The following is an 18,656-nucleotide window of genomic DNA, read 5'->3' as shown; positions in this document are numbered from 1 at the left end:
GAACTTCATTCGTTTTTATGGATATACCATATTTTATCTATTCCTCACTTGATGAATATTTATGTTGTTTCCACTTTTTGGATACTATGAATAAAGCTGCTATGAACATTCATGTACAGGTCTTTATGTGCACATGTGTTTTCATTTCTCTTGGATACATGCCCAGCAGTGGAATTCTTGGGTCATATAGTAACTATGTTTAACATTTTGAGGAATTGTCCATTTATCACTTTTGTAAAAAGAAAAAAGGTTATAATAATTAAAACGCAGGTCTCTTGACCACATTAGACTGGTTCTTGAGCCTTCTTAAGCCTAATTTGCCAAGTGATATAAGCAAACAGAACACTCTTCCACCTCAGCCAAAGAGGATAGAAGAATTCTGTGTCAAAGAGGCCACTGATTTAAAAGCAATGGATCAACCACACTCTTGCTTATTAAGCTGGAAGGGATCAGCATTGTTCTCCAGTCCAATGGTTCTTGGGCTGGGCTGAATTTTTTACATGCAAATCCTTCCTAATTTCCACTCCCAGACGTACTGACTCTGAATCTCCAGGGGGCACGGTGACTTGAGAATATCTATTTTTAACAAGTCTCCAGGTAATTTTGAGGATCAGCACAGTTTGGGAACCACTGTTCTAGTCCTTTCTGCCCAAAACATCACTCCTGAGAGACGGTGATGGAACATCTAAATCACACCTATATCTGGGAGTTGACAACTCCAGGCCCTGGCATTCCACTGCTGAAGAGTTCCACATAACTCTCCAACAGGACCTAGTTTTTCCCTTACAATCAACAGAAAAACAGTTTACTTTCTTTATCATAAGTCAGACCTTCAAAGATATGAAGTCAGCTACCTGATTGCCCTCATATTTTTCTCCCCTAAGATAAATATGCCCAATTGTTTTCAACTATTTCCAGATGTACCCACCAGTCTGTTCATGTTTCTCATCCAATGTGGTGGTTGCAGTAGAACGTAACACTCCAGGTCACCGCAGCACAGAGGGATATATGCACCTGGTGTGTGCATATTCATAAATGGGGCCAAAGATACCTTTTCTAAGCAGTCATAACCTCATATTATTCAATTATTCATTCAACCAATATTTGTAACATGAAAGGAAGCAATTTGGATGCAGGGAATATGAATATCAAGAATAGCTAGTCCCTGACTCAAGAAGTTTGCATAGTAATTTTAAAACATAAATAATTCTAAGGAGCACTCTTGGCCTGTATTAAATTCTTTTTCGTTAGAATTGCTGTCAGATCAGGTATTCCCCGTTCTGTGTTATTGATTTTTTTTAACTTAAATGCAATTGATTTTTTTTTTTTGATACTTAAATGTATTCCTATTACATTTTATTGGGCTGGTGTTGGTCCAACATTCATAAACTAATAGATAATGAGACTGGAAGAGATTTAAGAAGTCAGAGAAACCTACTCATAAAAAAAAAAAAAACTGGATTAGATCAGTAATTTTCAAGGTTTCTTATTTTGTTTCTTTTTCATTTTTTTTATAGTGGGATGTTTTCCACAAACATTAATGTAATCTAATTTAGAAATCCAACATTTAAAAACGGATAAATTCAGAAAAAGCAACTCTGGTTGACATCAGCCTGGGTGGGTTGTCCAGAGTCTCCCCCACTCCCCACTCTCAAACATACCCTTGACCCTCTTCTCCTCATGCTCAACTGGAATGCTTTTGTGGAGCCCAAGAGCATCCATGAGCTTGAGATCCTAATGGCCACCCAAGGTATTCTGTGGCCTTACAGCTTTGCATCTTTGGAGGTCCACTACCTTCTAGATCTCTACACAAACCCCTGAAAAGATGTGGAACAGGACAAGGCACAGTATCGTGTCATAGGGCCCACGAACAAAGACCTCTCTCCAATTAAAGCATGTTCTGCTGAGTGTAGCCTCTCAACCAGTTCCCTCCATCCATAGGCCCTTCCTTTTTATTAAGTTTTATTAAAATTCTTGGCCAAGAATTTCAAAAAGAACATATTCCAGAGAGTGGTGATGCATGAAGACTTAAGAACACTCTCCAACACTCTCCATGGTCATTTATTTTTTAAATTTTTTAATTTTTTTGTCCTTTTTGAGACCGGCCGCACCGCGCTCAGCCAGTGAGTGCACCGGTCATCCTTATATAGGATCTGAACCCACGGCGGGAGCGCTGCTGCACTCCCAGCGCCGCACTCTCCCGGGTGCGCCACGGGCTCGGCCCATGGTCATTTATTTTTTAAATTTTTTAATTTTTTTGTCCTTTTTGAGACCGGCCGCACCGCGCTCAGCCAGTGAGTGCACCGGTCATCCTTATATAGGATCTGAACCCACGGCGGGAGCGCTGCTGCACTCCCAGCGCCGCACTCTCCCGGGTGCGCCACGGGCTCGGCCCATGGTCATTTATTTACTACATTTCACTTCTCTTTGAAGAACCATTTGCCCTGTCTTCATCTGAAGCTTTCAAACTATATATGCATTTGTAAAGTTCTTATAGGGACCACATGGAAAGCATGAGAAGGAATGGAGGCAGTCCCTAGGAGCAAAGACCAGCTCCTGACTGATAGCCAACAGGGAAACAAGAATCTCAGTCCTACACCTGCAAGACACTGAATCTGGCTAACAACCTGAGTGAGCTTGGAAGTGGATTCTTGCCCCAAAGCCTCTAAGAAACTCAGCTCTGCCACCTGATTTCAGCCTTGTGAGACCCTAAGTAGAGGACCCAGCTGAGCCTACCTGGCCTTCTGACCTACAGAAACTCTAAGATGATAAATATGTGTGCTTGTGATTAAAGCTCTTACAGAATCAACTCCCACTCTTCTAAACTCAAACACTGGGAAAACATAAAGGTCAATCCTTTCTTATCACATTGAACCCTTCTTATCATTAACCATGTTGATGATTAATTTTATGTATCAACTTGACTAGGCCACAGGATGCCTAGATATCTCATTAAACATAATTTCTGGATGTGTCTGTGAGGGTGTTTCTGGAAGATATTAGTATTTGAATTGGAGAACTGAGTAAAGCAGATGGCCCTCCCCAGTGTGGGCATGATCCAATCCACTGAGTACCTGAATAGAACAAAAAGGTGGAGGAAGGTTGGATTAATTCTGCCTGACTGCTTGTGCTGGGACATTGATCCTCTGTCCATGCTGCTCTTGGCCCTCAGGGCTTGGAACTGGACTGGAATCTACACCACTGGCCCCACAGCTCTCAGGCCTTTGAACTACATCACTGGCTTTCCTGGGTCTCCAGCTTGCAGACTGCAGACTGTGGGACTTCTCAGAGGCTGTAATCATGTGATCCAATATTTTATAATAAATCTTTATACATACATACATACATATATATATATATATATATATATATATATATGAAGGTACTTCAAAAATTTAATGGAAAAATAGAATTGAAAGATAATACAAATCTTTCCAAGAACGTTTTGAAATACCCTCATATATATATGTACATCTGTTTTAATATACATATAAAGTCTCCTATTGGTTCTGCTTCACTGGAGAACTCTGACTCATACACCTGTTTCTTGTCATCTGTGGCACGCACTGAATGTTTTAAAGCATACTATTTTCTAAAACTGCATTTGTCGCAGGATTTTGAAATGTGATCATTTCTTTCATTTTTTCACCCTCTCCTCCTCTGCAGCAAGACTCTAAATTCTCTTTGCCCCATGTTCTTTACTATGTTCACTTTTGTTCAGTAAGAATTTTGTTTAAAATTATTACAAAACCCACAATAATTTTTATCTCGATTTGCCAAATAATTCATACTACTGCATGGAATTCTTTAAAAAATGCTGTCTTAGGCCAGGCTCCCCAGAAGTGGACCCTAAGACAAATAACTTATTAAGGAAGTGCTCCCAGTAAGGGAGTGGGGGAAACTGGACAAGAAAGTAGAGGAAGCCCAGCAAGGACACAACTTTAAGCAACATCTCATGACCTGTAGCTTAGCCTGATCCTGTGGAGAGCTCTGGAGGGTAAGTTGTGCTCAGAGGTGTACCCCCCGAGGCAGGAGTGCTGGGCTTTCATACACCCACACTCACCATTGACAAAGACTACCTCAGGGGCACTTGTAGCTGCGCCTGCAAAGAGGCACAGGTGCTGGCTGTTGGAGGTGAAATGGTTAAAGGGGCTGAGGCATCTAGAACACTGACACTGTCTGCTACATGTTCTAATTGTGAAAAAACAATAGATGTGCCACCTCTTCTAGCCTGCCCCTGCTCCTGCTACCTCCCACGAGCAGGAAGCCCCCCACCCCACCCCAATTCCCTTAGCTCATCCAAATCCTGACTTGACTGTCAACACCCAGCTGGAGCCCACTGTGTCCAGGAGGCTTGTGCCACTCTTTTTCTCCCAGGGCACTTCTGTTCAGCAGGACAGCATGAGCACTGAATGCCTTGCTGCTCATTTGGTAGGAAGTCGTCTTCCCACCTGATTGCTCTTTGAGGGGCGGGGTCTCAGCAAATACCCCTTTGCCTTCTCATCCCCAGGCATCACAGAAAAGGTCACTCTCTTGGACCCCAGGGGGTTTGCCAGTTCCCTGACAGGTCTCTGTTTTGTAAGCACTCATCTCCATCATCTGAGATTACCTTCATTCTTACATAATCCACGGAGTGAGTGGAGTGAGTGCCAGCCCACCTCCCCATCAGGAAGATGGGGCGCTGGTTTTGATCCAACCACCCATCCTCTCTGCATCCTGCCACTGCTACAACCCACAAGACATAATGGGCCCCCAAGCCAAGTGGCTGCTACCAAGAGGAGGCAGACGGAAAATTATGGCTGAAAATTTTTTAAAAAAGAGGGACAGCCATCCATCCAGGGCTCCACGACCCCAGCACAGAGTCAAAGGTTCAGATCAGTAGTCTGGACTCAATGATCTGATAATGGCTTTCTTGGATCACTGTTTTTACATAGAGTCTCTCCATCATTAAGGGAAGGGAAACAACTTACTTGGGGACAGAGACCATACAGACTAAGCTTTCCTTGGTCAAGTTCCTAACAAACAAGAAGCACTACACGCCCTCCCAAGATATAAAAAGAAAAAGAATTTCAGGGGAAAGTTCAATATGGCCCCATGGCAAGAAATGCTCTAAGGGAAGCTGGCTCCAGGTGGAAGTGTCACCCTAAATTCAATGTTAGAGGCGCTTAAGGAAACTGATGAGGCTATAGAAATTGATGAGTGTGGATTTAGGAGAACAGAAGAGGGTATGTTACCCACCAGAGATGGTGACAAAAGTGAGGCAAAGAAAAAGAAGGCAGAGGTTAAGCCTAGAATGAGATGAGGTATGTGGGACTACACATGCATGCATACACACTCGTACACACGGACACACACACACACACACACACACACACATCCACCTTTAAAAATTATGTTCAAAGCAAGACATTGTACAAGAAAAGAGTATGCTGAAATTAATAAAAAGTGGAATTATTCAACTCCTACTTTACTTTCTTTCCTGTAAGCAGACAAATATAATTAAAGTCTAAGAGAGTTTTGCCAGGTTTTTTCCCATTAATGGCATCACATTTTTTTCTATCTGTATTAGTCAGGGTTCTCTCAAGAAACAAAACTGACAGGATGTCTCTATCTATATCTACAGAGATTTACTTTGAGGCATTGGCTCACGTGATTGTGGGGGCTGGCAAATCCAGTTTGCAGGGCAGTCCTGGAGGCTGGAAATTCCAGGAGTTGAGTTGCAGTCTTGGGTTTAATGGCACCGTGGAGGCAGAATTCCTTCCTCTTCTGGAGATCTCAGTCTTTTTCTCTTAAGACCTTCAATTGATTGGATGAGGCCCACCCACTCATGAAGGGTAATCTGCTTTACTCTTCTACTGATTTGAATGTTCATCACATCTAAAAATACCTGAATAGCAGCAACATGTCGACTGGTGTTCGACCAAACAACTGGGTATATCACAGCCTAGACAAGTTGACACATAAAATTAACCATCACAGTATCATTCTGTACTTAGTATTTCCACTTACCATTTCCTGGAATTCCTTCCATGTCAATTTATACAGAATGACCTCATCCATAATAAGAATGTACTATTCTTTATTTTTAGCCATTCCCCTACTGATGGACATGTACCTTGTTTCCTTTTTTAATATATATTATCAACAATGCTGACATACTAGCCTCGTACATGCTTCTTGTGAACTAATGCAATTGTTTTTCTAGAAGAGATGACCATGAGGTATGGAATTGCTCAGGCATGGATAGGGGCAGACCTTTTAAAGTTTTAATAGATGTTGGCGATCTGGCCTCCAAAGAAAACCTAAAAATTTTAAATGAGCTCAAGCCTAGAGGAATCACGTTTTAAGGAAAAAGTGCTCAGCCATACTACTCAGCACACTGGTGTGTCAATATCAAGGTGACGTGGGACACAAGAATTTGTGAAAGTCGAAGTACTGAGAGGACTTCTAAATAGATTTGAGGTTATCCTGACCACCTCTCAGGCCTCACTTGTGTTGCAATTTGCTCTGGGATGGGAAATAGTGGAGTTATAGTCTATAAAGAGTTTGTGTCAATTCCTGGTCTTTTCATGGGTGTGATAATTTAGGGAAAATCATCCATATCACAGGAAAAGGCAGAGAACTGCTATCTTTGGCACTAAAGGCTATGATCTCAGAACCAAAATAATTATCTTGGAGAAACCGTGGCAATGAAAAAAATGCCAGATGGTTTAAAAGGAACAAATATTGGCTCCCTTGTCGGAGCAGAAGGTGCTGAATTCTAGATGCCATAAAAATTGATGTTACTCCCTGGCAAATCCTTGTGTGGATTCTTAAAGAGATGGTTAAGAGCCTTTGGAAACAAAAGATTGATCCCCAGAAACCTGCAGACGTTCATGAAAAACAAGTGAGATGTAATGTGTTGTTGCACAGGGTTAGAGGATAGGGTTACAGGACAGAGTGGATTTCACCTACAGAAATGTATCTTACCAAGCCTCTCATGACTCCCTTAGGCATAAATAAGACAGGGAAAAGTAAGGTGGAGCAATAAGGCCATCTGAAACCACTGTACAAGGGCTTGGGTTAGCATTAGGGACTGGAGAGACCCCTGCAGCATGCCAAGGGGCTGTGTCCTTTATCCAGTCTGTTCAACGTTGGTATCAGACAGGAACCACCTGACACATGAAACCTTCAGAGAAGCTAAAGCTGGGATAATCCCCAAAATGTAGGTTGATATAATCATGATCAAAAATTTCTTGACAGACTAGGGAAATGGGCAGAAGCTAATCGAAAGAGATGAAATGGGAGTCAATTCAATAAGAGACTGAGCACCCAGGAGGGTGGAGAAGGGCTGATCCGTGTGCCTCACAGGGTGAGATCTATGGGGTTGCAAAGGCTGTACTGGGCGCCCCCTAGCCAATCCAGTCTTCAGCTGCTCTAGCACAAGTCCACGTCCAGCTTTAGGGAGGTCAAGTCCTCACAGGCAGACGCTCATGCTCCTGTGATCTCACCAACTAAGCACTTCAAGAATGAGCCTTATGTGTTACCGACCTGTTTATGTAAGTTAGACCCATTATTGTAATTACATTTTTTAACATAAATAATTTTAACTGATAAACTGTAAGTGCAAAAATAGTTGTTTCTGGGCCGGCCCGGTGGCGCACTGCTACAGTGCGCCACTTGGGAGTGCGGCAGCGCTCCCGCCGAGGGTTCGGATCCCACATACAGACCGGTTCCTGCTCGCTGGCTGAGCGAGGTGCGGGCGCAACACCGAGGGTTGCAATCCCGTTGCCGGTCCCGATCCGGTACGGGCGCGACACTGAGGGTTGCGATCCATTGCCGGACACGAAAAAAAGACAAAAAGGAAAAAAAAAAAAAGTTGTTTCTCAGAAAACTAACTTGAATCCTTTGAAGTGACCTGACACAGGATAGTAGCTTAGAAATAACAACTGTGGCTGAATGAGATGTGGGGGAAAAGCTAGAAACGACTAGAAAAAATCATGAACACAGAGGAGTTCTGCAGTCTGATCCCTTGGCCATACTTTTTTTTTTTCCTTTTTGTCTTTTTTTACTGACCAGTAACGGGATCGCAACCCTCGGTGTCGCGCCCGTACCGGGGACCGGCAACAGGATCGCAACCCTCGGTGTTGCGCCCGCACCGCGCTCAGCCAGTGAGCGGGAACTGGTCTCCACATGGGATCCGAACCCTCAGCGGGAGCGCCACCGCACTCCCAAGCAGCGCACTCTCCAGTGAGCCATCGGGCCGGCCCGCTTGGCCATACTTTAAAGAAAGTGATGCTGATAGCACACTTTGGGGTGATTTATACGAGAAAGATGAAGTAGGATTCCAACCAGCAGACTAAAAACTCAGAAAGACTGGCACATGGATGTGTACTTCCATATTTTACATTGAAATCACATGTGTAAGATACGAATATAATTTTCTTTGGTTGCCTTTAATGGAATTTTCAGTTAACCCAGCAGCCACCACACCAATTGCCTCGGCTGTAAGAGCTTCTTCTACCGTGTAATGTTTGGTCCTGGTGTCGCACTTCACAAGCAGCACTGATGAACCAGCAGGTGCAAAGGGGAGAAGGGGAAGGTGGAGAAGGCTCTGTGACTCAGAGAGCACGTAGTGGTGTCCACAACCTCTGATGGGCTGTCAGCCAAGAGATACTCAGGCGAAGAGAGAAGAGGGGTCCTGTCCTCTCTGTCTCTGTGTCTTGCTCTTTACCTGTTTGTCTATGTAGTTTTTTCCCCTTTCCTTTTGAAGAATCATCCCTTCTGTTCCCAGTCTAGATTGTAAACTCAAAGAAAACGAAACTCCTACTGGAAATGTCCTATGACTGCAGACTTCTATCCTCTTCACAACTGCCTTTAATTTTAGGTTGTGGGTTTCCAACTGAGAAAACTGCAATTGTCTGCATGTGCCTCCTCACTGTCCCTTGCCTGCCCTCGTCTGTGCTTTAGAATAAGATGAAGGCAACAGGAGAGGGTCTGACACTGACGATGCCAGCCCACTGAGAAGGAAAGTACTATCTACTGGGGGCCTATTATGTGCCAGGTACTATCTTCACAACCTAATATATTTGCTCTCTTAATTCTTATCATCTTTGAGAAGTTGTTACCAGTATCCTCATTTAAACAGCTGAAAAATGGAAAAACAAAGAGGACGTGGTTGACTTTTCATACAGTCAGTTACTCAGATGGGAATTAGAGAGGCAGGATGCATGCCCAGGCCAGACCCCAGAATCTGTATTCTCTCTCCAAATGCTGCACTGTCTGGAGAGCTGTGAAGAGCTAGGTCGGTTTTCTGGTGGAAATGTGTGTGTGTGTTGCATGGGTGTGTGTGAGTGTGGGGGGTGTGCAGAGAGGGAAGCCAGGGAGGAGTGGTGGACCTGGAATGGCACATCTACACACACAGCTGAGGAACAGGCACAGGAGTAAAGAGGCAGGAAAGAGACAGATCAGTCCCAAGAGTGAGAAAGGAGAAAGAGCTGGCAGACATGTTTTGTAGTCAGAACCCAAGAGATTATGGGTTGGGCCTGGGAGGACAGTGACTACCAAAAAAGCAGGGTCAATCAGAAGGCAAAAAGGACCTACCCAGGGCTTAAACAAGAAAGACCTTTCCCAGAAGCCAAGAGGGTGGGAACAGAGGAAGGAGCTGGTCTCGAGGGTGGAAGGTGTGGGAGTTGGACAAATACCCACATGTCCTGGGGAGGGGCGTGCAGAAGAGGGGCTGTCTGTGGGTCAGAGTGGGTGGACTGACAGCCTCTTCAAAGAGTAGAGCCGCAGGCAAACCTTTCCTGAACTGGACACTACTGGGCTGTGCTTGTAAACGCACCCATATATACGTAGTTCCTCTAAGGCAAGGATTCTCAAAGTGTGGTCCCCAGACCAGCAGCAGCAGCTCACTTAAAAAGGTGCTAGAATGCAAATTCTCGGGCCCCATCTCAGACTCACTGCTACACACTGAATGTTTTGTATCCTCCCAAAATTCATATATTGAAGCTCTAATTCCTAGTGTGGCTGTATTTGGACATGAGAAGTAATTACTTCCTCTAAGGAAGTAATTAAGGTAAAATGAGGACGTCAGGAGGGTGGGGCCCTGGTCTGATAGGATTAGTGTCCTTATAAGAAGAGACTCCAGAGCATACTCCCCACCACCACCACACATGCATGCTCAGAGGAAAAGCCATGTGAAGATACAGCAAGAAGAAAGCCATCTGCAAGAGATGAAGGGAACCCTTAGCAGAAACCAAACACTTACAGAACCCTGATCTTGGACTTTCAAGCTCCCAGAACTGTGAGAAAATAAATTTATGTGTTTAACCCACACAGTCTGTGGTATTCTGATATGGCAGCCCGAGCAGCTAAGACAGCCACTGAATAGGAAACTCTGGGGGCAGAGCCCAGATATCTGTGTTTTAAAAAGCTCTCCAGGTAATTCTGAAACAAACTCAATTTTGAGAAGCAGTGGTCTACCCTTGAGCTGGGCCAAAAGGCCTTCAACCCAATTCAGGAATCATTTACGGAGTGCCTTAGAGAACACAGATGGATATTCCCAGGCCAAGAAACTCACAGTGGAGAGAGGAAAGTGGACAAATAAATAACAATGACAGAGTACAATAAGAGAGAGAGTTACAGGAACACAGAGAAGGGGTCTTCCAGCCTGCAAGAAGTGACATATGAGCTGACTCCCCCAGCTGCAAGGAAAAAGATAAACCCATACACCAAGGGGTACAGTCTTCTCAGAAGAGATCTCCCCTTCTTTTCCCCTTGTGAGAAGACAATCTCCAAGGCTGTCTGAGCCCAAACGCATGGAGGAAAAATCTCAGGTAGCACTAGGCAGCAAGCCCCATGGCCCCAAAGATGCCTGAGTCCCTGATTCTGACATAGTTCTGTTCCATAGGCCTTGGCACACTGGGCCTGTAATGGAAGTGGCAGTCCCATCTCTGAAATGCCTTCAGGGTCATTCTTCCATTGTCTTGATGAACGGCATCTGACTTACTTCTACCCACACTAATCTCCTTATCAAATGGTCACTTGGCCACACCCTTGGTTTTTTTTTTCCTGAACATGCCTTTTCATTCTTTACAACAGAGCAAGGCTGAGAGTTTTTCAAATCTTTAAATTCTGCTTCTCTCTCTCTCTCTTTTTTTTTACTTGAAACATAATTGATTGTACATATCTGTGGGGTACAGCATGAACATCAATACCTGTGTGCAATATGCTGTTTCTCTTTTGATTCGTTTTCCTCTTCTTACATTTTACTATAAGCAGTCAAGAGAAGCCATGCTGCACCCCGAACACTGTGCTTAGAAATTTCTTCCACCAAATATCCTAGTTCATTCTTCTTAAGTTTTGCTTCCCATAAAGCACTAGGACATAGACACAATTCAACCAATTCTTTGCCACTTTATAACAAGGATGGCCTTTACTCCCATTACAAATACCTTTTTCCTCATTTCCTTCTAAGACCTCATCAGAATGGCCTTTACTGTTCATATTTCTACCAACATTCTGATGGTGACAAGAATCTTACATAATCTCTAAGAAGTTTGAGGCTCTCTCTGCAGCACCCCTAGTCTGAGCCCTTACCAGAATTGTCCTTAATACTCCATTCATGGCAATCCAGGCTTTTTTAGCCTGCTCCTCCAAATTCTTCCAGCATCTACCCATTACTCAATTGGAAATCCATTTCCACATTTTCAGGTATTTGTTATAGCAATAGCCCCACTTCTTGGTACCAATGTCTGACTCAGTCTGTTTCTGCTGCTATAATAAAACAGACTGGGTAATTTATAAATGACAGAAATTTGTTTCTCACAGTTCTGGAGGCTGGCAAGTGAAAAATTAAGGTATTCACAGATTTGGTGTCCGGTCAAAGCCCATTCCTCATAGATGGTGCTGTCTAGGTGTCCTCACATGGCAAAACAGACAGAAGGGAACAAATGCTATGTCCTCGCATGGAGGAAGGTGGAAGGGCAAAAGGGGGAGGCAGCTCTCTTAAGTCTCTTTTATAAAGCCATTAATCCCATCCATGAGGGCAGAGCCCTCACAGCCTAATCACCTCCCAAATGCCACCCACCTTTTAATACCATCACTTTAGGGGTTAAGTTCCAACATGAGTTTTGGAGGGACACAAACACTCAAATCATAGCAGAGGCTGATGCTGCTAAAGGGAGCAGGAATCTGTTTCCACTGTGGAAAACTTGGCAACGTTCCAGAGACACCAGAGGAAAGAGCAAGTCTGAAGACTTGTCCTGGGAAAATAGTGAACAACAACAGCAAAACTATCAATCCACTTGTCACCATTCTCATGAACATTAAGAAAACATGTTTCTGCCTAACTTGATATCAACCACCCCTTTACATTATAATGTTGAAATGTATTGAAATACTCACAAAGGCCCATCCAGTGTATGCTGGTTAAAGCTTACAACTGGCCCTCCAGGGGTACCCTCCCACTCTCCAGTTTCTAGTATTTGCCAGTTTCCATAGTATAAATACTTCTACCATAGCCAATTTCAAACTACCAACCTTATGTCACTGAATGTGGAGTTGGGAAGAGAGGCACAGAACTGGCTTTGTGAGCTGGTGCACACCACTAGGCCCATCACAAGTCTTTAAAACCCAATTTTATTTCTAAGGATTACTTGGGAAAAGCCAAAGCATTGTTCCTGAAGTGGAGGAGGGCTTCCAAAACTAATGTAATGAAATAGATTAATGCACAAAAATAAGAAGTCAAGAGGAAAAAAGTTCAAACATCTGAGAGAGAAATAAAACTGACAAATGAATCTAATGGAAAACAATCTGCACATCCAGGAAAAGTTTCTAAATAAATGTTAATCTTGAACCCATAAAATTGACCTCGTTGACCTCCTTTTGAATTAAAAGGAGAACTGTGTCCTTGTTTTAGTTTGTAACTTTACCTTCCCCCACAAACACTTCATCTAGTATGCATTCACTTCAGTTACCCATCAAGGTCACAGTTAGTTTCAAAGGCTGAAAAAGGACAAATCACTGGGGTACTTTCCCCCTCACCCACCTCATCACATGGTACATGACCACAGATATCTGGTGACTATGGCATTTGTACTGTCCTATTAGACACTGGTTCTTAAAATGGAGTGCATGGGAGAATCTCCTGAAGGGCTTGTTAAAACTTAGATTACTGGGCCCCACCCCTAGAGCTTCGGATTCAGTAAGTCCACAGTGGGGCTCAAGAATCTGCATTTCTAACAACTTCCTGGGTGATGCTGATGCTGCTGGTCCTGGGACCACACTTTGAGAGACACTTTTTTAGACAATTTTGGATCATTGCTATAAAGTCTTTTTTTTTTTTTTTTGGAAGAAACCACAAAGCCCTCCCTTAGCCATTTTAATGTGCAGACAGCAAGGAATTTCATACACGTCCCCATGGCCTGTCAATCAGTTCCACAAATGCAGAAGTTTTGGGGTGCAGCCGTACATGGCTACTTTATAGCCAGCTGTTGCAGAGCACACTGAATATTGAATCGTGTGGGCTGCCTGGCAACAAGCTTGGTCCCGTTTTAATGGGGGCCTTAAGACCATCAACCTGCAACTTCTGTTATTTCGTATTTACTACCACCTGGAGCCTTCACTCGACCACATGCAATGGGGTGGATGAACAGCACCATGCCATCTTACAGTAGAGGAAGTTTGGGGTCCCAAGAGGTGACATGACCTGCCCACGTTGGACTCTGCATTTTAAACTTAGCCTCACTTCCTCTGCACCCCATTTCCAGTTAGGGGCCTGGAGTCTGAATAGGTTCATGCACATCAAGGTCACGTGGAGTAACTGGTGCAGCTTCACTGCAAACCAGGTCATCACCTGGTTCCTTACTTCCCTCAGCACTTCTGCCCCTGCACCAATTGGCCCCAGAGGCTGTGACTCACAACTCCTGCTTCCTCTTATTCCAGTTGCTCTGTGTACTCCGTTGCTGTGACACTTGCAAACAGTTATTTCCCAGCACTGTTCAGATGCAGGCATGCCCCCAACAGCGCTTCTCTTCACTTCACGCCTGCTCCCCGCTTGGAACTGCTGTGGGCTTCAAGGCTGAGTAACAGTGCCAGTAGCAACCAGGCAAGGGACTGCCTCAAGGCTGCAGCTCTGGCAGGTGCAAGGGTGTGGCAAGCACCGGCTCTGTGGTGGGTCCTGCCACCCCACGCTCTCACCAAAAGCTGCATCCACCTCTGTCTTACTTCAGCATGGGGAGCCTGGCATGGCAGGGGCCCTCAGAGCAATGCCAACCCTGCATTCTTTCATGGCATACAGAAATCAGTCTTCTATATCCATACAGCTTCCCCTTTACAGCCCAGATGCTGTGTGTACAACAGACTATCTAAAAAGCCCGTGCATCCATTATTAGAGAAATGCCTTTAAAGTGAACTAGTGAATTGTAGAAGTAAATCAGCTCCTCCAAAGTCCCAGCAGAATGTGGCTTAGGAATTCCTCTGTCCAGAGCAATTTGGTGGCCTCATGGGTCAACATTTCTCAAACACAACCTTCAGCACTTAATGTGTAACTTTGGATCAGGGACCTAACCTCTCTGTGCCTCAGTTTCCTCGTCCATAAAATAGGGGCAGTAACGGTACTTACCTAATAGCCTTATTGTAAAGATTGAGTGAGCTTGTGTGCATAAATCTCTTCTAAGGATAGCTGGCAGAGGAAGCCATAGGGTCTGGCTCCAATAACAATGTTGCTCTTATTATTATGGAGGCCACAAACTACATGGCCTCAATGATGTCACTTAGAGTTTTCAGTTAAATGCAAACTAATGACATACAGCTCTCTTGCCTCTGACTGGTCAGGCACACACCTGTATCTTCCCCGCAGAAAGGGAAAAGTGGGGCCCATCCCTACCTGGGGTGGGAAAGAAGGGCATGAAAGGAAGAAGGGGGTCCTTGTAAGGTCTACCCAGGTCAGCTCCCTTTCGGAAGAAAGCCCCAGCTGAGCACCAGCCCCATGGTCAGATTGAGCGAGGGGATAAAACAATCCCTGTCCAAACAAAAGAAGCGCTGCTGCCAACCCCACACTTACTTCCAGGACCGTCCATTGTTCGACAACAATAGCATCATAGCCCTGTATGGTTTTGCTATCTTCTGTGGAAACAGCTTCAAAGATGAATACTCCATCTGTCAAGCCATGTAAGGAATCTGTGGAAAAAGAAAAAGGTGGGGGGAGGAGGGGTGGTCTGTAAACCGTCTGTGGCAGAAGCCTTACAAGCAGCAAAAATTTTCACTGCATTCATTAATAATCCCAATCAGAACATCTTTTCAGCATGTTAATTAAAGAAGGCACACACAGCCATAGAGTCTAGCCCCATCAGAATGAATGAGACTAATTTACCTCGCAGTTTTGAATAATATCCTTGATTTTATGAGCCCAAATTTCATTGTTAGCAATCACCATTTGATTTCACGCGTTTACCTTCCTTTTCATGCTGCAACGTCAGGATGCACTGGAGAGAACTTATCCAGGGTAAAACACAGCCATTTAGAAACAGTTTTTATAAGAAAACTATACTTAGGCGAGAGAGATTTTTTTAAGGAGGGACTGATATAACACAACAGATCTATGCTTGTCAGTCCTACTTTAAATGCGTTGATTCTTGGAAGTTGGCGTGATATGCACTGCTGTACAGAAAACATTTTAGGCAGCTCTTGTCAAGAGGTGGAAATTTGGGGGAGGGGGAATTTTCCCAGATGATTTACCACTGAAAATGTTGCCTTGAGCATTGCTCAAGTCATTGTACCAGGTTCTGAGTTCTCTACAATTCAACAGATGTTTGTTAAAGGTACGGCATGATCATGAACTGTCTTAGGCAATGAGGCTCTAAACAAAAATAGAACAGCACCCCTGCCCCTGCAGAATACATTAAAGGAGGCACCTTTTGCTCTTTTTTGGTTCATGGCTCCTAAATGCACTAGATTCATTTAGATAAGGTATTTTGGGAAAGAGGACTGCCTTAGAAGCAGCTGATTTGAGTCCAGGCTCTATCACGAAAGGTGACATTTTCAAGGGCTCGGTCTCTCATCTGTGAAATGGGGATTGTGTATGAAAAATCCCTCCTGGTCCCTAGATTCTATTCTACAAACACTGCTCAATCATACTGTTATAGTCTGAACTATGTCCTCCCAAAATTCATATGAAGGCCTATACCCAATGTGACTATATTTGGAGATAGAGCCGTTAGGGAGGTAATTAAGTTTAAAGGAGATCAGGAGGATGGGGCCCTAGTCCAATAAGACTGGTGTCCTTACAAGAAGAGGAAGAGACACCAAAGGTCTCTCTGGCTCTCTCCTTGCATGTGCAAAGAGGAAAATCCACGAGAGGACACAGGAAGAAGGCAGCTGTCTGCAAGCAGGAAGAGACCCTAACCAGAAACCCAATTTGCTGGCACCTTGATCATTGACTTCTAGTCTCCAGAACTGGGAGAAAACAAATGTCTATTGTCTAAACAACCCATTCTGTGGTATTTTGCTATGGCAGTCCTAGCAAACTAATACATATACAAAGCACATTTCAATGATATGCTATGTCAAAAGGACAATTTTTAATAAGACACACCCACAAAAATGTGACCCTTTCTTTTGTAGGAAGGGAAGAGAGACAAATTCAGAAAGTCCTCTGAATCACCCTGCAGTTCCTGGAATTGCCAGAATTTTCCAGAAGTTACAACAAAAAAAGACTGACAAATGTGAATACATAACCATCTTTAGCTTGTCTTCCAACAGACGCCTCAAACAAAATTAAAAGTTCACCAACATGAGAAAATTATTTGTAACAACAAAAATAAAGGCTAAGCTTAGTATTCTCTCTCTATATAAAAAGCTCTTACAAATCAATAGTTAAAAATACTAAAACACCATCAGAAACAGGCAAAGGACATCAATTAGCAACTAATTAATTCTCTTGCGTTCTCTGTGGACAGTAAATACTGAAAAAATTTTCAGCTTCTCTTTTGTTTATCAAATTGATAAATTCTGAAAAGAAAATGCTCACTGCTGGTAAAAGTCTGACGACATGGGAATTTCACAGTGCTTAAGGAAATTTTAACTGCACAACTTTCCAGAGAGCAATTTAACAATGTCTTAAGAGTCTGCCACAAAAAGTCCATCCTCTTCAATCCAGAAATCCTACCTGTTTTAGTCTATGCTGAGGTAATAACCACCAATGCCTTCAATATTTATCTAATAAGCATTACTTATAAAATTGCTGACAAACTTAATCTAAATGTTCAACAATCCAAATATCCAATCATGGAAAAATAGTTAAATAAATTGAGATATAAATTACATTTAAATATGTAAATAAAATAATTTCTATACAATAAATACTATACTGTCCCCCAAAATATCATGGGAATGTAATGATTTGGAAAAATGCTTTAGATACAATACTTATGGGGGAAAAAACAAGATACAAAACTTCCCTAAGCGCTGAATGTGAATTTTTATGTTACAAAGGCCTAGACAAACAAACTTCAAGGAAATACACAAAATGCTAGAAGCAGTTATGACTGGTGGAATTAGATGTAATTTGAATTTTCTTTTTTATCCATTTCTACAAGATTAATACAAGATTTAATATAGGCATAACACAAGTAAATGGACAACACAAATGAAAAGGAATTTTCTTTTTCTCTCTTCTATACAGCTCTTCAAAGCAGAACTAAAATCAAGGCGTTTCAGAAACTATGGGGTGACAATTTTAGTACAATTAATGGAAAGAAAGAGCCTTCCTTAGACTAGTCTAAAAATGGAAGATCGGGCCTCAGGAGGGTGAGTGATGGGTGGGTTACTGGAAACACTCAAGCTCACACGAAATAACCTTTTGGCCACTCACTGATTCGTTCCAGCACCTACTGAGCATCTATTAGGTGCCAGATACTCTTGTGGTCACTGGAGGTCTCCCAAGCAGCAAGACAAAGTCCCTGCCACCACGGAGCTTGCCCTGCAGGGGGGGGAGGGAAACAATAACATAATACCAGAGGTGATAAAATGCTATAAAAATATAAAGTGGGTTGAGGGGAGAGAGTGAAGGTGGAGGCACTGGTGGTGGCTATTTTTGAAAGGGGTGTTGAGGGTAGGGCTCCCCACTTTGAGTAGAGACATGAACCAACTAGGCAAGCAAGGGATATGGATCTGCAGGGTCTGAGAGTTCCATGTGGAATAAGGGGCAGCCAAGGACCAGATGAACAAGCAGCAGAATCATGAGGAAAAAAAAGTCAAGACTCAGATGACTGGTGGGGAGAAAAGCCAGCTAGGGGCTTACCCATGTGACTTGCTTGGCCAATGGGATATTAGCAGGCGTGATGCAAGCAGAGGCTGACAAGAAAGCGCCTGTGTGGCTGAGCTTGATCTCTTGCGTCTGACACTACTCTTAGAGGACATGCCCCAGCTGGCTCCAGGAAGATGAAAGACATGTGGCTGCCAGTGGAGCCCAGCTGAGATCAGCTGACCCCCAGACCTGTAAGTGAGCCCAGCTGAGATCAGCAGAGCTGCTCCAGCCAGCCCGAAAATCTGTCAAAATAAGTTGTTATTGTTTTAAGCCAAAGAGTTCTGGAGTGGTTTGTGACACAGCATTATTGTGGCAATAGCTGACAGATACAATGCCCAACCAAGACCTAAGAAACATGAGACCGGTG

At 43.5% G+C, this 18,656-nt stretch overlaps 1 protein-coding gene across 1 annotated transcript in view; it reads right to left on the bottom strand.

Annotated features, from left to right (window-relative positions):
• The window catches only part of RFTN1 (raftlin, lipid raft linker 1), a 200,945-nt gene that overhangs the window by 25,995 nt on the left and 156,294 nt on the right, over window positions 1–18,656 (bottom strand). Inside the window, exon 7 of the mRNA XM_008568157.1 lies at window positions 15,047–15,162. Coding sequence (XP_008566379.1) covers window positions 15,047–15,162 — 116 coding nt within the window. The remainder of the gene's footprint in view (window positions 1–15,046; window positions 15,163–18,656) is intronic.

The sequence above is a fragment of the Galeopterus variegatus genome, unplaced genomic scaffold, assembly GCF_000696425.1.
Source record: "Galeopterus variegatus unplaced genomic scaffold, G_variegatus-3.0.2 Scaffold382, whole genome shotgun sequence".
Lineage (NCBI taxonomy): Eukaryota > Metazoa > Chordata > Mammalia > Dermoptera > Cynocephalidae > Galeopterus > Galeopterus variegatus.
This window is presented reverse-complemented; position numbering and strand designations above follow the sequence as displayed.